Raw genomic sequence first — 26,662 nt, forward strand, 5'->3', positions numbered from 1 at the left:
TCGGGGACCCCTGCACCGCCAGGTCCTCAGGGACCTTTTCACAGTGAGCTGAGACCGAACCTCTTCACAGCCGCGCGTGGGTGCGGCTTTGGGGCGTGGTGGGCGGGAATGACAGGGAGGCTGGCTCCGCCCCCTCGGGGCGCCCGGCGCGCCTGATCGCCGCGGCCTCCGCACACCCGCACTCGGATTCGCGCCTGCCAGCGCCTCTTTTCCCCTAGTCCTGGAGACGGCCGCACCTGCGAGTTTTGGTCCAACGCGGGGTGAGGCACAGCCTGGGACAGCCCGGGTCCGGCGCACCGCCGCCGCTCGTGGCCCCCGCCGTCGCCGACGCCCGAGCGCCGGAGCCCCGGCCCCGCCCCCCGAGCGCCGAAGCTTGTTCGCGGCGGAGCCTGCGACCCTCTTCTCTCAGTCTTCCTTCCTACCATGCCGCTCTACGAGGGCCTAGGGAGCGGCGGAGAGAAGACGGCGGTCGTGATCGACCTGGGAGAGGCCTTTACCAAGTGAGTGGCCGTGACGCCAGCTGTGTTCGACCCGAGGGGAGGGCGGGTGGCCGAGCCCCAGGCACTGCCTGGGTCCTCATCGCCGACTTGCTGGGCAGCTCCGGGCCTTCCCTTTTCTTCAACCAGCGCCCTTGTAAATAACAACCCTTATTATTTCCTCCATGGGCAATGCGAATTCGAGGATCGGGGTCTGACTCCCAGAGAGGCCCAGGAAGCTTCGATTGAATTGCCCTCGTCGCCGCCCCTTGTCATCACCCCAAACCCAACAAACCCTTTGGAATCATCTGGGTAGGGGGTGACAACCGTGACCTAGACCCCGCTTACCCTGGGCTCATCAGATGAGGAAGGCAGCCAACGGAATGTAAATGTTCTATGACGAATTTCATCATAAAATATTGAACGGAGCTTATTTTGGTGCTGAAAATGCAAAGATGTTTAAGACAGGGCTATCGCTCCTCAAGAATTAGGGAGACTGGGCACATTAAGAGGTGAAACCCTACAGATAACACTCTGGAAATCCTTTGTTGGCTCCCCTAAACTCTAAGGTTAGCTTTGACATGTTTTAAACAAACCAGCGTGTAAACACTAGAGAGGAGTTTCTCGACCCTTCGGATGGCATAGTTCTCTTTAATGGCTGGATGAAAACCACAAATGCACAAACCCTAAGATATTTACACACAGTTTCAGGGAATTGGCAGACAGTCATTGTGGTCCTGGGACTCCAGATTAAGAGTCTTTGTGATGGGCTCAACAGAGAGGGAAGTAACAGGCAATTACATGATATATGTGTTTATGAAAATGAAACATTTGAAAAATCTTTTTGTATCTCTAGGCACTTCCTGACGTATAGTAGGTATTTAATAACTGTTTATTCACTAAGTGTTTAAAAGAGCCTATTTAAAAATTGGACCTCAGGAACTCCAGAATTGGATTAAACATAGTCCTTGGTTAATGACATTCTCTTATTGTTTTATGCAAGACCCTTCCTTATGTATATTTTCTTATAAAAATTATTTTGAAAGCAAAATAATTTGAGGCTTCTATTCAAAGATAATTATTTTGGCCGTACTTGGAAGAAATAAGCAAAAAGCTATATTTGAATAATACAGCAGGAGGATGATAAGATAAATATATGAAGTAAAAAAAAGAAATTGAAGTCTAATGGCTTGCATTCTGAGATGTTTGAGGAGCACTGATGCAAGTAAACATGGAGATGGGAATAGGAGGAGATGGAGATAATTATTTGGGAATACGAGGAGAGCAGTACCAAAAACTAGACAGGACAAGAAGACAGGGTGTTAAGACTAAACTAGTATGATGATCATTTTTAGCAACATTTTTAGCAAAATTTTGTTTTACTAACATGAAACAAAACTGGAAATAGCTAAATACTCAAGAGCATCGTTTTTAAAATAATGAAATATGCAGTTTTAAAAATGATACTGTAATCCCAGCACTTTGGAAAGCTGAGGCGGGCCGATCACTTGAGCCCAGGAGTTCGAGACCAGCCTGGGCAACATGAGGAAACCCAGCTCTACAAAAAATGCAAGGTTTAACCGGCCATATTGTTGTGCCTGAAATCCTAGCACTTTGGAAGGCCAAGGGGGAAGGATCGCTTGAGCCTGGGAGGCGGAGGCTGCAGTGAGCTGAGTTTGTGCCACTGCACTCCAGCCTGGGCGACAGAGCGAGACCTTGCCCCCCCCCCCCCAAAAAAAAGTGAAAATGATAGCAGTGAAGATTACGTTAATATGGGCAGAAGCTTACCATATGAATTAATTATGTATGAAGTGTGACTATAACTATGTCAAATATGTATGCATAATCATAAGAAGACTGAAAGTGAATACACCAATATGGGAGCTAACAATATTAGAATGATGGAATTATGAGTGATAGAGATGAATTATATGAATGAAGTCATATAATGTAGTACAGATTCAGAGTTGTAGATATGTCTTGCCTAAAATCCTGCTAAAATTAACAACTAGGAAAAAAGTTGGCCAGGCACAGTGGCTCACGCCTGTAATCCCAGCACTTTGGGAGGCCGAGGCAGGCAGATCACGAGGTCAGGAGATCGAGACCATCCTGGCTAACACGGTGAAACCTCTTCTCTACTAAAAATACAAAAAAAAAATTAGCCGGACGTTGTGGTGCGCGCCTATAGTCCCAGCTACTTGGGAGGCTGAGGCAGGAGAATGGCGTGAACCCGGGAGGCGGAGCTTGCAGTGAGCCTAGATCTTTGCCACTGCACTCCAGCCTGTGTGACAGAGCCAGGCTCCATCTCAAAAAAAAAAAAGAGTAAATGCTGCCCTAAAATATTACATTGGTTTTTTTAAGTATCACTAATTTGATAGAATTTTTTTCTGTTAATACACAAGCATTAATAAATAGTATTAACTTATTAATTTTGTGGAGTGATCTTTTTTAATCCCTTTAAATACATCAGAGGTATTTTCAAATGCTATTGTGGCCATTGTTTTGAAATGAATACAGGGAAAATTGGTTTCTGTGACAAATATTTAAAAGAATACTATAAGTTGTTTCAATTTTCCATTTATTTGCAGGTGTGGATTTGCTGGAGAAACTGGTCCAAGATGTATAATTCCTAGTGTGATAAAAAGAGCTGGGATGCCTAAGGTATTTAAAAAAAAAAACAAATTAGCAAAATAAACACGGTACTATAAAATATTTTAAAATATGACTTCAAGTAAGATTGATTAAAACAGTACCAAAGGCCGGGCGTAGTGGCTCATGCCTGTAATCCCAGCACTTTGGGAGGCCGAGGCAGGTGGATCACCTGAGGTCAGGAGTTTGAGACCAGCCTGGCCAAGATGGTGAAACCCTGTCTCAACTAAAAATACAGAATTAGCCGGGCGTGGTGGCACATGCCTGTAATCCCAGCTGCTCGGGAGGCTGAGGCAGGAGAATCGCTTGAACCCGGGAGGTGGAAGTTGCAGTGAGCCGAGATCGCACCATTGCACTCCAGCCTGGGGGACGAGAGCGAAATTCCGTCTCAAACAAACAAACGAACAAAAACAGTACTAAATATGTAATTTATGGCTATATTTCTAAGGAAAAGTTTTTCTTTTTAAATCAACTTTATCAAGGTCTAATTTTGCACACCATAAGTATATCATGTTGTACAACTACCACCACAGTCCACTTTTAGAATATTTTCATCACCCCGGTAAAATCCCTAATACCCATTTACAATTAAATCCTCATTGCTGTCCTCAGCCCATTAGGGTGTACCTTCTGTTTCTATAGATTTGTGTTTTGTGTACATTTTATGTAAATGGAATCATATATCAAGAGAAAAATTTTAATCTCTGTAAAATACTTTTATAAGTCTTATAACCACTGAATTATTTTATTCTTATTTAGAACATATCAGATATGTATTCCCTTATTTATAGTTTCAAAACCCAAAGAATTTTGAAAATAGACTTTTAAAAAGTTTCTTGCCAGAGCTAGAAATTACAGATTTAAGTACAGATTTAATCTCATGGCAGATTAGAAATTACAACCAGTAGAAGGAATGATTTTGCATGCTATAAAATTCACTTGTTAAAAAATGAGACGTAGCTGTTACCATGGTAACATTATATATGCATTCCAGAAAATACCTTTGTTCTGCAAAATGGTACATTTTTAAAAAGCAAAACAAAACAGGCTTATGGGAAAAATAAGATTGAGGTAGACCATACAAAACCTGTGTAACTTTGTAATCAGAGTACTAGCAAAAACAATAATTGATGCCTCCACAAAATTTGAATAGGATTGGCAGGCAGGTGAGTGTGGCTGGAGGCTATCTTAGGGAATATTAAAAATAAAATCATGGCCCGGGCATAGTGGCTCACGCCTGTAATCCCAGCACTTTGGGAGGCCGAGGTGGGCAATCACGAGGTCAGGAGATGGAGACCATCCTGGCTAACATGGTGAAACCCCATCTCTACTAAAAAAAAAAAAAAAAGCCCAAAAATTTAGCCAGGCGTGGTGGCAGGTGCCTGTAATCCCAGCTACTCAGGAGGCTGAGGCAGGAGAATGGTGTGAACCTGGGAGGCAGAGCTTGCAGTGAGCCGAGATTGTGCCACTGCACTCCAGCCTGGGTGACAGAGCGAGACTCCATCTCAAAAAAATAAAATAAAATAAAATAAAATACAATTTTGGAGGTGGTGTGCACCTGTAGTCCCCAGCTACTCGGGAGGCTGACGTGGGAGGATCACTTGAGCCCAGGAGGTTGAGGCTGTAGTGAGTCAAGATTGCACCACCGCACTCCACCATGGGCGGCAGAGTGAGAACCCTGTCTCAAAAATAAACAAATGAAAATAAAATGAAGTCATGGATTGAAAATGTTAGCCAGTGGGTTCTGATTCAGTGCAGATGATAGCAAGCTCTGAGCCAGTGGGACTGTTATTAAGTAGCGACTAGGAGAAAATGCAACCCAATAGAGTTATGGATCCACTTTGAGGCAAGAATTGCTGGTGTAGGGAGTTATTTAAGCTTCTTTTATGAATAGATCTGGAAGCATTATCTACCTATGTGATAACTGAGTTGATAACTTTCTTTTTCTTGATGAAGGTTATAATTCTAATTTTAGCTTGTCTAATATTAACTAATACAACTATAACATTATTCTGACATTATTTCGTTTTTTAGCAATCACATTTAAGCATATTTGGTTTTATAAAAACACATGTTGACCAGATGCAGTGGCTCATGCCTGTAATCCCAGCACTTTGGGAGGTCAAGGCGGGCGGATCACCTGAGGTCGGGAGTTCGAGACCAGCCTGACCAACATGGAGAAACCCTGTCTCTGCTAAAAATACAAAATTAGCCGGGCGTGGTGGCACATGCCTGTAATCCCAGCTACTCGGGAGGCTGAGGCAGGAGAATCGCTTGAACCCGGGAGGTGGAGGTTGCGGTGAACCAAGATCGGCCATTGCACTCTAGCCTGGGCAACAAGAGCGAAACTCCGTCTCAAAAACAAAAAACAAACAAAAAAACAAACACAAGTTATAGCAGAATAGACAAGACCAGCAGTTTATATCAGCAGTTTGTATTTGGCATTGACATACATCAGAAATTTTTTTTTTTTGAGATGGAGTCTCGCTCTTTGCCCAGGCTGGAGTGCAGTAGTGCAATCTCGGTTCACTGCAAGCTCTGCCTCCCGGGTTCATGCCATTCTCCTGCCTCAGCCTCCCGAGTAGCTGGGACTACAGTCTCCCGCCGCCATGCCCGGCTAAAATTTTGTATTTTTTAGTAGAGATGGGGTTTCAGTGTGTTAGCCAGGATGGTCTCAATATCCCGACTTCGTGATCTGCCCGCCTCAGCCTCCCAAAGTGCTGGGATTACAGGTGTGAGCCACCGCACTTGGCCCAGAAATCTTTTTAATTATACTTGATTAGGGAATCATTTCATCGATTTAAAAATTTTCTGCAAATCCTTGGACGAGCCAGAAATATGGTAGATATTGGTGGTTTGATGTTCGAAAATGTGTTGGAAGCCGGGTATGGTGGCTCACGCCTGTAATTCCAGCACTTTGGAAGGTGGAGGTAGCCAGATCACTTGAGGCCAAGAGTTTGAGCCTAGCCTGGCTAACATGGTGAAACCCCATCTCTACTAAAAATACAAAAATTAGCCAGGTGTAGTGGCAGGCACCTGTAATCCCAGCTACTTGGGAGGCTGAGGCAGGAGAATCGCTTGAACCTGGGAGGTGGATGTTGCAGTGAGCTGAGATCACACCGCTGCACTGCACAATTGGCATTACTGTGTTACCAGATAGATTTCTGACTGGATTAGACCCTGTACATTCTTGTTGCCACTTTTCTTAGTGCTTTGAGCTTTTTTATTTATATATATATATGTATGTATATATACACACATATATGTATATATACACACACACACACATATATATATATTTTTTTTATTTGAGATGGAGTCTCGCTCCATCACCCAGGCCGGAGTGCAGTGTCGTGATCTGTGTTCACTGCAACCACCTCCTCCCGGGTTCAAGCAATTCTCCTGTCTCAGCCTCCCAAGTAGCTGGGATTACAGGCATGTGCCACCATGCCCAGCCAATTTTTTTTTTGTATTATTAGTGGAGACGGGATTTCGTCATGTTGGCCAGCCTGGTCTCGAACTCCTGACCTCAGGTGATCCTCCCGCCTTGACCTCCCAAAATGCTGGGATTACAAGCGTGAGCTACCACACCCGGCCAAGCTTTTATCTTCATTTAAAAAGACAGATAAATAAAAAATTATTTATATTTGACTGTATACGGTTTGGAATCTTTAAGCCACATAAAATCAAGAAGTTAGACTGATGGTCCTTCTTTTGAAAGAGTAAATGAAGAGAGGTCTGCCAATGATGCATCAGAGTACTTAGAGCTTTCTGAGGATCATAATAAGTGAAGCCATTGTTATATATTAGCATTGACTTAGCACTCATGACTTGGTAATACGTGTGTAGGCTGCTTTTGTGTTAATGGTGTTTGTTGTCATTTTTATCACACGTATTTATGAACAACCTACTATGTACCTGGAGTGGAGCTGTAAGCAAGCCAGAAATAGTTCTTGTGCATGGAGCTTATAGTCTAGCAGAAAGGGGGACATTTTACAAGTAATTAAGTGTGGCGATGCTGATTTTTTTTTTTTTTTCTTTTTTAGACAGAGTCTCACTCTGTCACCCAGGCTTGAGTGCAGTGGCACGATCTTGGCTCACTGCAACCTCTGCCTCCCTGCAACCTCTACCTCCCGGGTTCAAGCGATTCTCCCACGTCAGCCTCTGGAGTAGCTGGGACTACAGGCGCATGCCACCATGCCTGGCTAATTTTTGTATTTTTAGTAGAGACAGGGTTTCACCATGTTGGCCAGGCTGGTCTTGAACTCCTAGCTTCAGGTGATCCACCCGCCTCGGCCTTCCAAAGTGCTGGGAATTTTGTTTGTTTGTTTTTTGAGACGGAATCTGGTTCTGTTGCCCAGGCTGGAGTGCAGTGGAGCCATCTCAGCTCACGGCAGCCTCCTCCAGGGTTTTCAGGTGATTCTCCTGCCTCAGTCTCCGGAGTAGCTGGGACTATAGGCATGCGCTACCATGCCTGGCTAATTTTTTTATTTTAAGTAGAGACAGTGTTTCACCATGTTGGCCAACTTGGTCTCGAACTCCTGACCTCAAGTGATTCACCCACCTCAGCCCCTCAAAGTGCTGGGATTACAGGCATGAGCTACCACACCTGGCCTCAATGCTGAGTTTTATCAGTCAAGCCAAAATGATAACTCAGATGTTATCTGAGTGATAGCATGTGAGCAAAACTCTTTACTTCCTATGAACACACACTTCCATTACCACAGACTAAAACATTCTGCCATCTTAGACATTCCAGTTCTTAAGGATTCCTAATTTAAGAGATTATTGCATATTTAATTTTTGTAATCTCAATACAAATTGCTTTTAATTTATTCCCAGAAAACTCATTAGTAAATAATTACATTTTAATCTTAATTTGAGATGATTTTATTAATATAAATTAATAAATCATTTTAATTTTTTACAGCCTGTCAGAGTTGTTCAGTATAATATCAATACAGAAGAATTATATTCCTACCTAAAGGAATTCATCCACATACTATATTTCAGGTAAGAGACATTTTGTTTTCTAACTTTTATGATTAGATAGATTTTCCTAATGCCATAGTGATAATTGGTTGTATTACATCTGAGGCACCCTCCCAAAAAAAATTGACTTCTATTGCCATTTTTGCATGCTTATTTTCAAACTTTTCAAAAATATATTTGAAGACTAGAAAACTGGCAGACTTAAGGAAATATTAAAAATGAAATGTTCATTAATGAAGTGAACTGATAATTAAATTATTCTACATTCATACAGTGAAATACCATGCAGCTATTAAAAAAGAGTTCTGCATCTGTATGTAGTAGAACAGGAAGGTACTACTTCCTGTGTGTGGTGTGTGGGATATATTGATAAGTGAAATAAGCAAGTTAAAGAACCACATCTATAGAATGAGTATTTCTGTTAAAACATACCCCCATACATTCATAAGAATGAAAAAAATATATAAACGTCTATCAGTGGTAGTTCTGGGTAGTAGGAATATAAGGTTCTTGTATTATGCAGGTTTCACATGTCATAATATTTGGAGCTTTGTGAGCATATACTACTGTAACCTAAAATAAAGAAAATATCACCAGGTGCTGTGGCTCACATCTATAGTACCAGCTACTTGGGAGACTGAGATCAGGGGATGGCTTGAACCCAGGAGGCCGAGGTTGCAGTGAGGTGACATTGCACCTCTTCACTCCAACTTGGGCAACAGAGCCAGATCCTGTCTCAAAAAAAAAAAAAAAATCTATGTAATGGCTCAAGTTAGTAATCATAGTAGGCTATAATTTTAGGTTTCTGAGATAAGTTAATGAAGTTCCTAGTACATTGCACGGTACGTAGTAAGAGGTCAGAAATGTTATCTTTCTGGGGTCATAAAATGAAGATGTCTTTTTGTGATAAAGTATCTTAAGCTAAGGTAGTACAGTTTCACTCTTCTTAACAAATTGTATGACTTACCAAAATGAATAAAAACTTTTACTTATTTTTAAAGCCAAAACTGTCACTTTTCAGGCATCTATTGGTGAATCCCAGAGACCGCCGAGTTGTGATTATCGAGTCGGTATTATGTCCTTCTCACTTCAGAGAGACACTCACTCGTGTTCTTTTCAAATATTTTGAGGTACCTGTCTTTATGTCAAATAAGTAAATTGCTTTTGAAATAAAAAGAGAAGCAGTAAAAGTCTTACTAGTTTTTAGGGAATCTTTCTTCCCTTTTTTTTTTGTTGGTAGGTACTCAAAACTTAAACTAATAAAAGCCCTCATATTTTGTCTCTTTTATTTTATATGTCACACAGTGTAGTTGGGGAACCAGATGACAGAAGATTCTTCAAATTGGCCATTTATTTTCTTCCTTTGTGTGGTTATTTCATGCTTTAGCATTTCATCCAACACTTACATAATTGGAGATTTCTTTTTATTACTGTTTGTTATTTATTTTAATATAGGTTTTTCTATTTGGGGACTTTTTTTCAGAATTAAAAGGTATATTCTGTGCTGTGGACTTTGTGATGTGTTTCTTCCAGATCTTTCTAGCTTCCATTGTTTAGTTATACTGTTCTGAATTTTGTCATTTTAGGCTTCAAATTCCTTTGAAATGGAATATTCAGTGTCTCCTTTTGAGTAAGTCGGTAATGCCAGGGATGAGACTTACCTCATGATATTAGTAGTATTACCTGTAGCTTTGATTTTATAGGAGTCGAGATTATTTTATGACCAAGAATATGTTTTAAGATTAGTATATTTCATAGACCAGGATCTTAATTATTCAAATTTTTTTTAATCTCTGCCTTGAAATTTAGGTTTTATCAGCAAGGGAAAATGAAAGATTATATGTGTTAAGTATATAAGAAATTAAGCACATATAAATGTATTTTCATACATTCTACTGAATTCAAAACGTACCTAATACCAAAAATCACAATGTCTTTATGAGGTAAAGGCACTTAATATTTCTAAGTAGTATTTTTGTAAAGCAGGTACAGGGAATCAGGTTGCATAGCCTCCAGTACTTACTGATGTCATGAGTCCAGGAATTTCATTTGCAGTAGGGAGAACATAAAGCAAAACAAGAAGTTGTGTCAGCTGTTATCTGAATAAAGTGGAATATTCTCTGTATTTATAGAGTTTGTGTTAATATCCTTATCTTCTATATGACTGGAATACCTGCTTTATCTATTTAGATAAGGGAAATATAGCCATTATTTTGTCTGCCATTCAATTATGATGGACTCTCATATTTTGATTGAATATCTAGTATTTGGGATGTGACCAGATCTGGCAAATTCTTACCGAAAAAAATGTCGCACAGAGCCAACTATTTGTATATTTTGTTCTTTGGTTTAACTTTAACTGCCAATTATAGTTCAGTTAGCCAGACGTGGTGGCATGCATCTATAGTCCCAGCTACTCAGGAGACTAAGGTGGGAGCATTGCTCGAGCCCAGGAGTTCGAGGCTGCAGTGAGCTGTGATTGCACCACTGCACTCAGCCTGGGCAATGGAGCAAGACTTTGTCTCTAAGAAAAAAATAAAAATTTAAATAAAAAAGAAAAAGTAAAAATATGTAGTTTATATTACAAACTTTGCAAATAAAGACAATAAAGAATTTTTTTCTCTATTTTCATCTTAATGGTAAGGGCATCTCTCTATTTTTTTAATTTAGCATCTTCCTCTAAATTTATGTTTCTAGAACTCTTCTTTCTCTCTCTCTCTCTCTTTTTTTTTTTTGTTTTTTTTTGAGACAGAGTCTTGCTTTATTGCCCAGGCTGAAGTGCAATGGTGTGATCTCAGCTCACTGCAACCTCCGCCTCCTGGGTTCAAGCAATTCTCCTGCCTCAGTCTCCCTAGTAGCTGAGATTACAGGCAGATGCCATGACACCCAGCTCATTTTTGTATTTTTAGTAGAGATGAGATTTCACCATACTGGTCAGGCTGGTTTCAAACTCATGACCTCAGGTGATCCACCCGCGTCAGCCTCCCAAAGTGCTGAAATTACAGGCATGAGCCTCTGCGCCCGACCTCTAGACCTCTTCTTTTATCCCTTTCAATTTTCCCTTCCAAAAGAGGACAAGAATAAAGAAAAATGCCTCTTAATTGTCATTTTGGAATGAAACAGTTGAGCTGTTTTTATTACAGTGTATTTTGGTTATTGAGTGAATTTATATAAATCAACAAACTAGTTCTTAATTACTCTCATAAGATGGTGGAGTAGGTATCACCATATAAGTTAATATAATGTTCCTGTGAATTTTTTCAATATATTTGAATATAAGGCAAATACCTTCAAATAATGACACTCATTCTGATTTTGTTGTTTTGATTTCATTATTTTCTAGGTTCCATCTGTCTTGCTTGCTCCAAGTCATCTGATGGCTCTTCTGACGCTTGGAATTAATTCTGCCATGGTCCTAGATTGTGGATATAGGGAAAGCCTGGTGTTACCCATATCTTTTTTGTCATCCAGCCAACTTTGGAGTTCTTACTCTACTTTAACTAAAATAATTAGGCTAATTACAAATGATTTGTATTGTACTGAACTATTTTGGGTTACTATGTACAAATATGAATTTCAATGTGGAAAAAGTTCACAGGATTGTAAGACTTAAATTTACTTTTTGTAGAAGTTACTATCATTTGGTCCCAGGATATACTCCAGGAGTATACCTCGTGAATATTACGTTCAGTTTTTAAAAGAAAAATCAGGATGTGTCAAGTTGACTAGGATAGTCAAGTTTTAAGAAAAAAAATCATACAAAGGGTAATTCGAGAAACTGAAATGAGAACATTCAATCCAGAAAGATTTCAGTAGCTGAAGAGCTCACTGGCGCCTGTAGTCCCAGCTACTCCGGAGGCTGAGACAGGAGAATGACATGAACCCGGGAGGTGGAGCTTGCAGTGAGCCGAGATTGCTACTGCACTCCATCCTGGGCGACAGTGTGAGACTCCGCCTGAAAAAAAAAACAAAAAAGAAAAATGTATTTTTCTTTTCTTTTCTTTTTTTTTTTTTAAATCTCCGTTGGCTATCATGAAGGCAGTGTGCCTTAGTGTTTACAAGCTTGGGTTTTAGAATCAAATACACAATAAGTGCAAATCTCCAGTTGCTTCTTACTACTTGGTCAGGTAGCTTAATCTCTTTGGGCCTCAGTTTCTTTATCCGTAAATTGGGGATTATAATATTTCCATCTCATAGAAGAGTTGTGTTAGTTAAGTGACGTAATATATATAAAGTGTTTAGTATACATAGGATTTGGCACAAGTAATTTTCTTAGTACGTGCTGTGGTTTTTATGTCATTGACCATAGGTCGGAACTTACTAATAATTCAGGCTATCCCAGAATGGAATTACTGACCATATAAACTAGTACATTTCTTTCCATTATAAATATTTAAGCGGAGTATAGATAAGCATCTCTTAGAATTGTCCTAGTGGACATTGCTTTATTGTAAAGGATGTTGATGTGCATGAATGTAAGACTCTTGCAATTTTGAGATCTACATGTATATTTATTAGAAAAAATATTCATGGAAGGAAATTAAGAATCATTAACTTCTAAGGAATTTAATCAAGCAGTAGTGTTTTTTAGTATAAAGTATTTTGTGTTTAATTCTTAACCGTGCAACATAAGTAGTATTCTCATTATATAAATGATAATATTGAGAGTTGGGATGGGTAGTTGACTCCTCTTTTTATGAACATGTAGCCAGGATATAAACCCATGTCTGTTTCCAAAGCTGATGCTCTTACCAATATACTTAGCAAACACACAGTAAATATTGTTTACTTCCCTCGGCTCTGTCCTGTAGAAATATAATGTGAGCCATGTATGTAATTTAGAGTGTTCTAGGCTGGGCGCCATGGCTCACACATGTAATACTAGCACCTTGGGAGGCTGAAGTGGGCAGATCACCTGAGGCCAAGAGTTTGAGACCAGCCTGGCCAACTGGTCAAAACCCCATCTCTACGAAAAATACAAAAATTAGCCGGCTGTGGTGGCACGTGCCTGTAATCCCAACTACTTGGGAGACTGAGGCACAAGAATCTCTTGAACCTGGGAGGTGGAGGTTGTACTGAGCCGAGATCGCACCACTGTACTCCAGCCTGGGCTACAGAGCGAGACCCTGTCTCAAAAAAAAGTAAATAGAATTTTCTAAGAGCCACATTTTAAAAGGCACAAGAAAACATGAAATTAATAGTATATTTTATTTAACCCAATATATTCAAAATACTCCAGTATTCCATCAATACAAAAATTATAATGAGGTATTTTAGTGGGGTTTTTTGGTATTAAAACCTTCTAAATTTGGTATGTAGTTTAGTCTTAGAGCACATCTCAATTCAGACTAGCCATATTTCACATATTAAGTAGCTACATAGGCCTAGTGGCTACTTTTATCAGATGCCCCAGCCGTAGCTAATGAATTGTGCGTGGTCATGTGCATATGCGTATTTTTATTCTGTTTTCTTTGATGAAGAATATGAAAAAAAAACTTACTCTTTGATTTTTCCATAACTATGTTAAAAATAAGAAATAAAAATTTGTCACTAAAGCATATTTAGAACAATACTGCAGAAGGTGAGGAAAATATCAAGGAAACCACATTTTATCTCCTAAAATAGTAGTATCCTTGACTACCCTATAGATATATGAAGGAATCCCAGTTCTAAATTGTTGGGGAGCACTACCCCTAGGAGGAAAAGCTCTTCACAAGTAAGTTTCTTGGAATTTAACATATTCATTTCACCTGTGTCACAAAAACAGTTGCTAATCTGTTTGTTGATCAGTGATCAATAGAGGGCTTGTGATAAATGGACAGTGAATTTTATTTATTCCACCCTCTATTAGCTTCAAGTATATTGATTTTTAAAGAATAAACCAGTTTTTTTAATTTTTAATTTTTGTGGGTACATAGTAGGTGTATATATTTATGAGGTACATGGGATGTTTTGATATAGGCATGCAATGGGAAATAAGCACATCATGGAGAATGGGGTATCCATCCCGTCAAGCATTTATCCTTTGAGTTACAATCTAATTACACTCTTTGCATGATTTTAAAATGTACAGTTAAGTTATTGTCTATAGTCACCCTGTCGTGCTATCAAATAGTAGGTCTTATTGTTTCTATTTTTTTGTACCCATTAATTAACCTCACCTCCCATTTATCCCTCCACTATCCTCCCTGGCCTCTGGTAGCCATCCTTCTACTCTCTATATCCATGAGTTCCATTGTTTTGCTGTTTAGATCCCACAAATAAGTGAGAACATATAATATTGGTCTTTCTGTGCATGGCTTATTTCACTTAACAATGATCTACAGTTCCATCAGTGTTGTTGCAGATGACTGGATCTCATTCCTTTTTATAGCTGAATATAGCTCCATTGTGTATATTTTTTTATTTTTTATTTTTTTTTAACTTTTATTAAGTTTAGAGGTACATGTGCAGGTTTATTACATAGGTAAACTTATGTCTTGGGGAAGACCTTTATTATTATTACTATTATTGAGATGGAGTCTCGCTGTGTCACCCAGGCTGGAGTACAGAGGCGTGATCTCAGCTCACTGCAACCTCTGCTGCCTGGGTTCAAGCAATTCTCCTGCCTCAGCCTCCCAAGTAGCTGGGATTACAGGCGCGCGCCACCACACCTGGCTAATTTTTGTATTTTTAGTAGAGATAGGGTTTCACCATGTTGGCCAGGCTGTTCTCAAACTCCTGATCTCAGGTGATCCACCCGCCTCGGCCTCCCAGAGTGCTGGGATTACAGGCGTGAGCCACCGTGCCTAGCAAGAAGATCATTCTTATTTAAATCATAATAATTGGGCTGGGTGTGGTGGCTCACGCCTGTATTATCCCAGCACTCTGGGAGGCCGAGGCAGGTGGATCACCTGAGGTCAGGAGTTTGAGACCAGCCTGGCCAACGTGGCAAAACCCTATCTCTACTAAAAATACAAAAATTAGCTGGGCATGGTGGCGGGTACCTGTAATCCCAGCTACTCGGGAAGCTGAGGCAGGAGAATCACTTGAACCTAGGAGGTGGAGGTTGCAGTGAACCAGGATTGCGCCACTTAACTCCAGCCTGGGTGACAGAGTGAGACTCTGTCTCAAAAAAAAAAAAAAGGCATAATAATTTATTATGTAGTTAAAAGTATGAAATAAGAAAAGGATATCAGTTTCAATATTTTAATTCCAGTAACATTTTTTTTTTTAATTTCAGAGAGTTGGAAACTCAACTATTGGAACAATGTACTGTTGACACAAGTGCTGCTAAAGAACAGAGCCTTCCCTCAGTGATGGGTAAATTCATTTTAATTGGTTTAGGAGTGATTTACACTCTATTTTTATTTCTTCAACTTATATTTTAGTCTTTGCTCCATTGCATGATTATTCTCTTTTCTCCCCATGCCTCTCTGATGGCACTGCTTCAACTATAAGCTCATTGAACTTTTAATCACCAAATTCAATAGTTTGATTTTAGTCATCCTGTCCAGAACTTTTGACACTGTGGATCATCATGTACTCTTGAATGCTTTCTTCTCCTTGGCTTTCAGGATTCTTTTTTTTTAGTAGTTGTCTATTACTTCCCCAAATATTCCTCTGGCTTCCTCTGCTCTTGCTTTCTCTGCTGGTATTCCACTAGGGATCTAGTGTTTGTTCCTTCTTTTTCTCTGCTGGCTTTTTAAATGTGATCTTACCTACTCCCACAACTTCTACATCTGCATGCTGTTGATTCTCAAATGTGTCACTGGGCCTGATCCTTCTTCTGAACTTGATATTCATATTTCCAACTGATTATTAGAGACTGTGTATGTCTTTAGGCACTTCAAACTTAAGATTTCCAAAAGTGAACACATTATGTCTTTCCTCAAATTCATTTCAATTATTAGATAAAGATAATAACATCTTCCTTGTCTCCCATTTTACAAAACTTTAAGTTATTATAGCCTTTCAGTTCTTCAGAAATCTCAGATCTCATTTTTCTTTTTTTTTTGACCTTCCACACCATTGAACACCTGAGAGCAAAGACATTGTTTTAATCTAGGCCCTCATTTCTTGCTTAGATTATTACAGAAGCCTACTCTCTGGATGGATTCAGTCTATTTCACACTGTTGCCAGGAATAACTTTCCACAAAATTTTTTTTTTTTTTTTTTTAAGTTCCAGGGTACATGAGCATAACGTGCAGGTTTGTTACATATGTATACTTGTGCCATGTTGGTGTGCTGCACCCATCAACTCGTCAGCACCCATCAACTCGTCATTTACATCAGGTATAACTCCCAATGCAATCCCTCCCCCCTCCCCCCTCCCCATGATAGGTCCCGGTGTGTGATGTTCCCCTTCCCAAGTCCAAGTGATCTCATTGTTCAGTTCCCACCTATAAGTGAGAACATGTGGTGTTTGGTTTTCTGTTCTTGTGATAGTTTGCTAAGAATGATGGTTTCCAGCTGCATCCATGTCCCTACAAAGGACACAAACTCATCATTTTTTATGGCTGCATAGTATTCCATGGTGTATATGTGCCACATTTTCTTAATCCAGTCTGCCACTGATGGACATTTGGGTTGATTCCAAGTCTTTGCTATTGTGAATAGTGCCGCAATAAACATACGTGTCCATGTGTCTTTATAGCAGCATGATTTATATAATCCTTTGGGTATATACCCAGTAATGGGATGGCTGGGTCATATGGTACATCTAGTTCTAGATCCTTGAGGAATCGCCATACTGTTTTCCATAATGGTTGAACTAGTTTACAATCCCACCAACAGTGTAAAAGTGTTCCTATTTCTCCACATCCTCTCCAGCACCTGTTGTTTCCTGACTTTTTAATGATTGCCATTCTAACTGGTGTGAGATGGTATCTCATTGTGGTTTTGATTTGCATTTCTCTGATGGCCAGTGATGATGAGCATTTTTTTTGTGTCTGTTGGCTGTATGAATGTCTTCTTTTGAGAAATGTCTGTTCATATCCTTTGCCCACTTTTTGATGGGGTTGTTTGTTTTTTTCTTGTAAATTTGTTTGAGTTCTTTGTAGGTTCTGGATATTAGCCCTTTGTCAGATGAGTAGATTGCAAAAATTTTCTCCCATTCTGTAGGTTGCCTGTTCACTCTGATGGTAGTTTCTTTTGCTGTGCAGAAGCTCTTTAGTTTAATGAGATCCCATTTGTCAATTTTGGCTTTTGCCGCCGTTGCTTTTGGTGTTTTAGACATGAAGTCTTTGCCCATGCCTATGTCCTGAATGGTACTACCTAGGTTTTCTTCTAGGGTTTTTATGGTATTAGGTCTAACATTTAAGTCTCTAATCCATCTTGAATTAATTTTCGTATAAGGAGTAAGGAAAGGATCCAGTTTCAGCTTTCTACTTATGGCTAGCCAATTTTCCCAGCACCACTTATTAAATAGGGAATCCTTTCCCCATTTCTTGTTTCTCTCAGGTTTGTCAAAGATCAGATGGCTGTAGATGTGTGGTATTATTTCTGAGGACTCTGTTCTGTTCCATTGGTCTATATCTCTGTTTTGGTACCAGTACCATGCTGTTTTGGTTACTGTAGCCTTGTAGTATAGTTTGAAGTCAGGTAGCGTGATGCCTCCAGCTTTGTTCTTTTGACTTAGGATTGTCTTGGCAATACGGGGTCTTTTTTGGTTCCATATGAACTTTAAAGCAGTTTTTTCCAATTCTGTGAAGCAACTCATTGGTAGCTTGATGGGGATGGCATTGAATCTATAAATAACCTTGGGCAGTATGGCCATTTTCACGATATTGATTCTTCCTATCCATGAGCATGGTATGTTCTTCCATTTGTTTGTGTCCTCTTTTATTTCACTGAGCAGTGGTTTGTAGTTCTCCTTGAAGAGGTCCTTTACATCCCTTGTAAGTTGGATTCCTAGGTATTCTATTCTCTTTGAAGCAATTGTGAAGGGAAGTTCATTCATGATTTGGCTCTGTGTTTGTCTGTTACTGGTGTATAAGAATGCTTGTGATTTTTGCACATTAATTTTGTATCCTGAGACTTTGCTGAAGTTGCTTATCAGCTTAAGGAGATTTTGGGCTGAGACAATGGGGTTTTCTAAATATACAATCATCCACAAAATATTTTTATGCTTTTGCGACAGGATCTCACTCTGTTGCCCAGACTGGAGGGCAGTGGCATGATCTTGGCTCACTGCAGTCTCCACCTCCTGGGCTCAAGCCATTCTTCAATCTCAGCCTCCTGAGTAGCTGGGACTACAGGCGCGAGTCACCACTCCCAGCTAATTTTTGGGGGGTACATTTTGTAGAAATGGGGTTTCACCATGTCGTCCAGGCTGGACTCAAACTCCTGAGCTCAATCCACCAGCCCCCGCCCCACAAAATGCTAGGATTACGGCCTGAACCACCATGCCCTGCCAGTTTTTCACCAAATAAATATAACTACATTGCTGTTCTGCTTGAGAATTTTTGTAAGCTCCTACAAGTTAAAATCCAAATTATCTATTGGATATAAATGTTTCTTCAAAATCTGAGTTTGTTCTACCTCTTACCCTTAGATCACTAAACTTTATCATTTGTTCTTTATTAAATCTTCAGTAAATTTCTTACAGTTGTCGAGGCACTGTGAGTCCTAGCACAACCCTGTGCTTTCATTTATTCTTTTTCTTTCCCTGGGATGTTTTTCTTTGCCTAGTTGGGTTTTTGATCCCTCTGCATGACTCAGCTGGAATGTCACCTTAATGGTGAAACCTTCCTCATCTTCCCTAAGCAGAATAAATTGCTCCTCTCTGTTAAGCCCTCAGCAGTAATTTATTATAGCACATATGACACATTCTCATTTGCCTGTTAACTTGCTTGTTTCCCCCAGGAGACTTTGAGGATCCCTGTCTTGTTTATTTTTCAATCTGTAGCACCTAGTGTAGTGCTGGGGCATTGAATATATGTTGGAAAGCCAGATTTTCGGGACACTTAGGCATACCTATGTTTTCCTGTTGTTCCTTATTGATAGTTAAGTTAATAGCATTTTTCATTCTGTAGATCCAATTATAGCTTTCAAATTCCAGATAACTTTGTGATGTCTTAGTATATTTTGGTGACAGGTAATTTATAAAAGGTCTTCAAAGATAATAAATTCAGTATAGCATCGCAAGATGTTCTTTGTAAAGGTCTTTAAACCCAGTAATATTTCCATAAAATTATAAATGATACATTCTTGGATATTCTTTTTCTAGTCCACCTTGTACTGATTCTAACCTTTCCCTTTAATACTGCTCACAATCTGAGTCTGTGATAGCCATGCAGTCCTACAAAATTGTGGAATCAAATCGTATAAATATTTGCCAAAGCACCCACTGCAAATACGGCTGGGGACGGTGGCTCACGCCTGTAATCCCAACACTTTGGGAGGCCAAGGTGAGTGGGTCACTTGAGGTCAAGAGTTCGAGACCACCCTGACCAACATGGTGAAACCCTGTCTCTACATTAAAAAAGAAAAAAAAAATTGGCATGGTGGCACGGGCCTCTAATCCCAACTACTCGGGAGGCTGAGGCAGGAGAATCGCTTGAACCTGGGAGGTGGAGGTTGCAGTGAGCCGAGATCGAGCCATTGCACTCCAGCCTGGGTAACAGAGGGAGACTCCATCTCAAAAAAAAAAATAAAAAAGAAAATGCAAATGAATTTAAAATGTGTCTTTTCCAGGTTCTTAGCAAAGATTACATGTAAGTCTGAGATATGCTTGAGTATCCTTAAGTGAATTTTGAATGAGCCTCTTTCATTTACTGTTTAGAACTTAGTTTAAAATTGAATATATCATAGTAACTCAAAAAGGCTAAACTAAGTACACTGATTGGAAAAATGTACAGTTTGAATTATATACCAACATGTTATGTTTCTTATTTTCCTAACTGAAATGTAAGTGATTTTTTAGAGCTAGAGCCAGGGAATGCCTCTTGTTTCTATTCTTTACTTGCAAAATTTAAATAGTTATGATTATTTGCCCCTTATGATTATTTGCTCCTTATGATTAAGGAGCTCCTTACCAAAGCAGCATCTACTCTTAGCTAAATTAAACTCTTTATTTCCAGGCCTGCCTTACATTTGCCTAAAGAAAATAGTTTCTCATATTACCAGATTTCTTTGACACATGTTAAAATTTATATACATGTTCCAAGAGAGAGCATTGAAGTTGTGGAATGCTCTAGGTTTTAGCACTTATTTTTAAATTGCAGGTTCTTACAGTCAAGTTACATTTCTCTCATCTATTTATAACCAGGATTAAATCTTCTGGCATATCTTTATCCTCTTGATAAATTTTAACACTCAAAGATAGGAAATCTTCAAAAATTTTTTATCATGTACTGGCCCCACAGGTAAAATAAAACTTTGAACATATTATCTAGAATATGTCTGTTTATTTATAAACCATGTATGTACTATTGTTACTATATTATGAAACACAAAAGTAAGCCTTTGGAAAGGATGAGATAATAAAGGTAAAATAACAAATAATTCTAAAGTTATACTTACTAAAGGTAAAAATCTTTTGCCATATAACTAAACATTAAATGTGCTTTTTTTTTTTTTTAAATTATGGCTTAACATTTTAATGGTGTGGTTTCTAAGTTTACCTGATTTTAATACTTAATTTTAATGGCTCTCAGAACTGAAAGTTATAGCTGACAACAAATGTAGATCCAGGTGGAAGAAGGCCATAATTATGCTTATTAAATAATGATTTATTTTCAGCTGTAGATGTCTATCTTCTCTGATATCAATAATTTATTCTTATAAATCAATGAAAATATTTTTACATTTTTTTTACAATGGGTTAAAAATTCTTTTTTTTTTTTTTTTGAGTCGAAGTTTTGCTCTTTTTGCCCAGGCTGGAGTGCAATGGCATGATCTCAGCTTACCCCACACTCCTCCCGAGTTCAAGCAGTTCTCCTGCCTCATCCTCCTGAGTAGCTGGGATTACAGGCAAGCACCACCACACCCAGCTTTTTGTATTTTTTTGTAGAGACGAGGTTTCTGCATGTTGGTCAGGCTGATCTTGAACTCCCGACCTCAGGTGATCCACCCACCTTGGCCTCCCAAAGTGCTGGGATTACAGGTGTAAGCCACCGCGCCTGGCCCCAAGGTTAAAAATTCTTAGTTTCGAAGACTTTAGGTTAGAAAATTTTGTTTCTGAGACAGATTTTTGGCAACAAAATTTTATAACAATGGTAACATATCCAAATATTCACTTTCCAAAGGCTCCCTGTATTGCATGTAGATAGATATACTTGGTATCCTTAGTTGAACTTTGAATGAGCCTCTTTCATTTAGTATATAGAACCTAATTCAAAAAAGAATGAATAGGTACTTTCTCACTCATTTTTAAAATGTCACCTTTACCTTGAAGGAAAAGATTAAAAGACTGTGTGTGGTACGTTTTTTTTTAAAAAAAGAGTCTTGCTCTTTGCCCAGGCTGGAGCGCAGTGGCGTGATCTCGGCTCACTGCAAGCTCTGCCTGCTGGGTTCACGCCATTCTCCTGCCTCAGCCTCCCGAGTAGCTGGGACTACAGGCGCCCGCCATGTGTGTGGTACTTTTAAAAAATATGTTAGCATGTTACAACTATTTATTATCACTGGAAAGATAAACTTGAAACTTCAATTTTTTGCTTCGATTTCCATGGTTTGTCTTGCCTTTGAATGATGGTATTTCTTCCCTAAAACAAAATTAAATTTTTCTGTTAGACTTTTTGAGAAAATTATAGTAGTTGTATTTTTAAAATTTTTTCTAAACTGAAAAATAGAAATGTGAAGGGAATGTAATAGACTGTTTTTAATTATTACTAAGGTTTTATAATTCTAAATGAAATATTTTTTTTAGGTTCAGTTCCAGAAGGTGTCTTAGAGGACATTAAAGGTAAAGTAAGTTCTCATTTTTGTCCCTTTCATCCTTAAGTGTTAGTTTGTAGGGCGTATGCTTCTAAACAGTTAGACAGATAGAAAATATATTCATAATATAATGTCCTAAAAGTATTTATTTATTTTTTTTTTTATTTTTATTTTTTTTTTTTTGAGACGGAGTCTCGCTCTGTCGCCCAGGCTGGAGTGCAGTGGCCGGGTCTCAGCTCACTGCAAGCTCCGCCTCCCGGGTTTACGCCATTCTCCTGCCTCAGCCTCCGGAGTAGCTGGGACTACAGGCGCCCGCCACCTCGCCCAGCTAGTTTTTTGTATTTTTAGTAGAGACGGGGTTTCACCATGTTAGCCAGGATGGTCTCGATCTCCTGACCTTGTGATCCGCCCGTCTCGGCCTCCCAAAGTGCTGGGATTATAGGCTTGAGCCACCGCGCCCGGCCAAAAGTATTTAATATATAGACTATGGGATACTCTTTTAAGTACAAATTCCAATTTTTTTTCACACTTCGGGAAGCTGTGGCATAGTGATGATGTGTTACTGAAGCAGCTTCTCAATTGTATAGAGTATACAGGGTTACCAGGGAACCTAGTATTTTGCAGTGTGAAAGAACAGTTAAATTGCTTAAGAAAGCTACTGGTTTGATTAGTATAATGTTTTTTACTCTAGTTTTCTTCATACATTTTTCTAAAACATTCTGAAATTGTGACCAAAGTACTACACGGTACATTGGATTCACCTAAGTGAGATTGCTTCTACTTTGCTAGAGTGAATTTCTATGATAATGTTCAAATTGGGTTTTCTGGTATTTTTGTTCACTGAAATAAAATACATTTAAAATATAATCTTCTTCAATACTTGGCATGTCATTAATGTTAATAATTTAGGATGCTTAATAGCTAGACAGTAATGGATTTCAGAGTTAAATGAGAGCCGGAGATAATCGAATACAGTTGGGGCTCTGAAATGTTAAGTTATTTGTTCAGTGTCACACAAGTAGGTAGGGTTAGAGCTACAGCTACAAAATATATCTTGCTTTCCATTATATTACTTAATATCTTTTATGTGTTTTAATTACCTAAATTCTTTTCAATTTGTTATAAAATATTAATCATTTGTACTGCTTATTACAGTAGTTCAAATAATACAGAAATATCTCAGGTAAAATGGTTTCCTTTCCTCTCTTCCATTTCTATCCTCCATGATATAATAATTGTTGACGATGTGGAGTGTTTTCTTTTCATATGGCCTCCAACCTGTGAAAAGATGTTTAACTCTACCATTAGTCAGGGAGACATCAGATTGGCAAAAATTTGAAAGACATCTGGTATTAGTGAGATGGTAGGAAAATGAATGTTTATTATTAGTAGTAAGGATTGCAAACTAACCTTTTTGGAAAGCAATCTGGCATATTTATTAAAATTCAAAGTGTGCATCCCATCTAAAAAGGGTTATTGCATGAAGTTCGGTAACTTCATTATAAGGAATGTCATGTAGCTGTTAAAAGAAGACCTAGAGTATTGGTTTGGAAGAAGGTCCATAATGTAAAGGAAGAAAGCATGTTGCTGAAGGTATGTACAGTAGAAACCCTTTCTGTTAAAAACAAATATGCAGGCTGGGTGTAGTGGCTGGCCCCTGTAATCCCAGCACTTTGGGAGGCCAAGGCAGGTGAATCACTTAAGCCCAGGAGTTCAAGACCAGCCTGGACAACGTGATGAAACCCTGTCTCTACAAAAAATACAAAAATTAGCCAGGTGTGGTGGTACAGACCTCTAGTCCCAACTATTTAGAGGGGCTGAGGTGGAGGATCACTTGAACCTGGGATCTCCTGGTGGAGGCTGCAGTAAGCTAAGTTCAGACCACTGCATTCCAGCCTGGGTGACAGAGCAAGACTGTCTCAAAAGAAAACAAAAACAAAAACTAACATGCAGCATACACATATTCATTGTATTGTGTGATCTTGAATTGCGAGGCAGAGGTTGCAGTGAGCCGAGATCATGCCATTGGACTCCAGTGTGGATGACAGAGTGAAACTCTATCTCAAAAAAATAAAAGTAAAACTACAAAAAATTAGCCAGGCATGGTGGTACCCACTTGTAGTCTCAGCTACTTGGGAGGCTGGGGTGGGAGGATCACTTGAATCCCAGAGGCAGAGGTTGCAGTGAGCTAAGATTGCACCACTACACTCCAACCTGGGCAAGGGAATCTTGACTCCATCTCAAAAACAAATAAAAGATCTCAAGGCTAGGTATTTACTTTGCTTAGATAGTCACGAGAACTTGAATAAAATATAAAACATACAAGTAGCTTTAGCGCCTGGCTCACTATCTAGCATAGTAGCATATTGTGGATTCTCAACACATGTGGTTTGAATTAGTGAATGAAATTCACTACATAATGTATTATGAAAAGAATTGTGTATAATATATATATCATATCAATATGCATTATATCATATATATTATGCATAATTCTTTTCATAATATATATGGCTAACATGCTTTACGAGTAATACAACCAAGTTGTCGAATTTCTTGCATTTAACATCAATTTTATCTCTACTTTAAAAAAAGTATTCCCTAACTACCTTGAAATAATTTTAAGCAGCTCATTATAAAAAATACTTTGCAATAGAATTTTTAAAAGAAAAAGTTTTCGACATGCAAAAAGTGAAGTGATATAGTAGAAAGAAAGCGGTAGTGTTGGGGTGTGCTAACGAGGAACAATCATTACAAAAAGCCCAAAACTAAGGAGTGTTACATTGCAACTAAGAGCAAAAATTGGCATTGTACCAGCCAGGCACAGTGGCCCGTGCCTGTAATCCCATCACTTTTGGAGGCCAAGGCAGGTGGATCACTTGAGGTCAGGAGTTCGAGACCAACCTGACCAACATGGCGAAATGCTGTCTCTACTAAAAATACAAAAATTAGGTGGGCATGGTGGCGTGCACCTGTAATCCCAGCTACTTGGGTGCCTGAGGTATGAGAATCGCATGAATCTGGGCGGTGGAGGTTGCAGTGTGCCGAGATCGCGCCACTGCACTCCAGTCTGTGCAATAGAGTGAGACTCTGTCAAAAAAAAAAAAAATTGGCATTGTGTTCTGACCAATCAAGATATTTATTAATTTTATTTCTTTTTTTTTCCAATTTCTTTTTGGTAACATCTTTTCACAACAAGATCCCTTAAAAAGAATCAGAGAGAGGGAGAAAGAAAATCTGGTTTAAAGAAATATACTATTCAGTTAGAATAGCTACTTTTTTATGATGGTAAAATTAACTTTTGTTGTGGTTCTCCTTATATAAGAGATGTCAAACAACAGTTTCTTTAAAGATGATTTTTTTAAAATGAGCTTTTATACAAGATGAATGTACAACATGTCTTATGACACCTTAGTCAATGAAAAAGGTTGTTTTTTTGTTTTGTTTTGTTCTATTTTGGTTTTTTTCTTTGAGACAGAGTTTCACTTTTGTTGCCCAGGCTGGAGTGCAGTGGCACGATCTCAGCTCACTGCAACCTCTGCCTCCCGGGTTCAAGCAATTCTCCTGCCTCCGCCTCTCAAGCAGCTGGGATTACAGGCACCCACCACCACACCCGGCTAATTTTTTGCATTTTTAGTAGAGACGGGGTTTCGCCCTGTTGGGCAAGCTGGTCTCGAATTCCTGACCTCAGGCCTCCCAAAGTGCTGGGATTACAGGTCTGCGCCACTGCACCCAGCCAAAACAGGTTTTTTAATGAACAAATTACTGTTAGCTAACTAAAGATGGAAATAGGGTTTATAAAATCCAAAGGAATAGATGATTAGCATGTTCACTTGAATAGAATTGTTTTAACTGGGGTGTAGGTTCACTCTGTTCAGTTGTAATCAACTAGCCATAACAAGGTCTCCTTTTCTTCCTTTAAGTGCGTACTTGCTTTGTAAGTGATCTGAAGCGAGGACTAAAAATCCAAGCAGCAAAATTTAATATTGATGGGAATAACGAGGTAAGTTTAAAAAAAAAAAAAAGCATCTTTTTGCAAAGGTTACAACATGTGTGGACTTACGTTTATGATATTTATATTTCAGCGTCCCTCCCCACCCCCAAATGTTGACTATCCGTTAGATGGAGAGAAGATTTTACACATCCTTGGATCAATCAGGTTAGATCTTAATTTTAATGAGCAAAGTAGTAAATGAAAATAAACTTTTGGCTTTTAAAAATATTTGTATGAGCCTTTATTTCACTATTGCCATTTTAACAGTTAAGTGTTTATTGTTAAGCCTCATTATTCATGATTTATTTTATTCAGCTTTTTTTTTCTTTTGAGACAAGACCTTGCTCTGTTGTCCAGGCTGGAGTGCAGTGGCACTATCTTGGCTCACTGTAACTTTCATCTCCTGGGTCCAAGCGATTCTGCCTCAGCCTCCCAACTGGCTGGAATTACAGGTGCCTGCCACCACGCCTGGCTAATTTTTGTATTTTTTAATATACACAGGGTTTCACCATGTTGGCCAGGTTGGTCTCAAACTCCTGACCTCAGGTGATCCGCCTACCTTGGCCTCCAACAGTGCTGGGATTACAGGCATGAGCCACCGTGCCCCGCCTATTCAGCTTTTTAAATTTTTAAAAATTAAAAAAAATATATTATCTTCTATTTATGAAGGTAATTGAGAATTAGTTCAATTCA

The 26,662-nt window shown here is 39.1% G+C and overlaps 1 protein-coding gene across 2 annotated transcripts in view; it reads left to right on the forward strand.

Annotated features, from left to right (window-relative positions):
* Positions 1–337: 337 nt before the first annotated feature.
* Positions 338–26,662, forward strand: part of ACTR10 (actin related protein 10) — a 36,259-nt gene continuing 9,934 nt past the window's right edge. For both annotated transcript variants that reach the window (XM_015453830.3, XM_073997463.1), the window contains exons 1-10: positions 338–500; positions 3,065–3,137; positions 8,056–8,138; positions 9,139–9,247; positions 11,461–11,568; positions 13,766–13,833; positions 15,340–15,419; positions 21,968–22,003; positions 25,899–25,978; positions 26,061–26,134. In XM_015453830.3, the coding sequence (XP_015309316.2) occupies positions 424–500; positions 3,065–3,137; positions 8,056–8,138; positions 9,139–9,247; positions 11,461–11,568; positions 13,766–13,833; positions 15,340–15,419; positions 21,968–22,003; positions 25,899–25,978; positions 26,061–26,134 (788 nt within the window). In that variant the 5' untranslated portion in view covers positions 338–423. The remainder of the gene's footprint in view (positions 501–3,064; positions 3,138–8,055; positions 8,139–9,138; positions 9,248–11,460; positions 11,569–13,765; positions 13,834–15,339; positions 15,420–21,967; positions 22,004–25,898; positions 25,979–26,060; positions 26,135–26,662) is intronic.

This window comes from Macaca fascicularis, chromosome 7, assembly GCF_037993035.2.
Source record: "Macaca fascicularis isolate 582-1 chromosome 7, T2T-MFA8v1.1".
NCBI classification, from domain to species: Eukaryota; Metazoa; Chordata; class Mammalia; order Primates; family Cercopithecidae; genus Macaca; species Macaca fascicularis.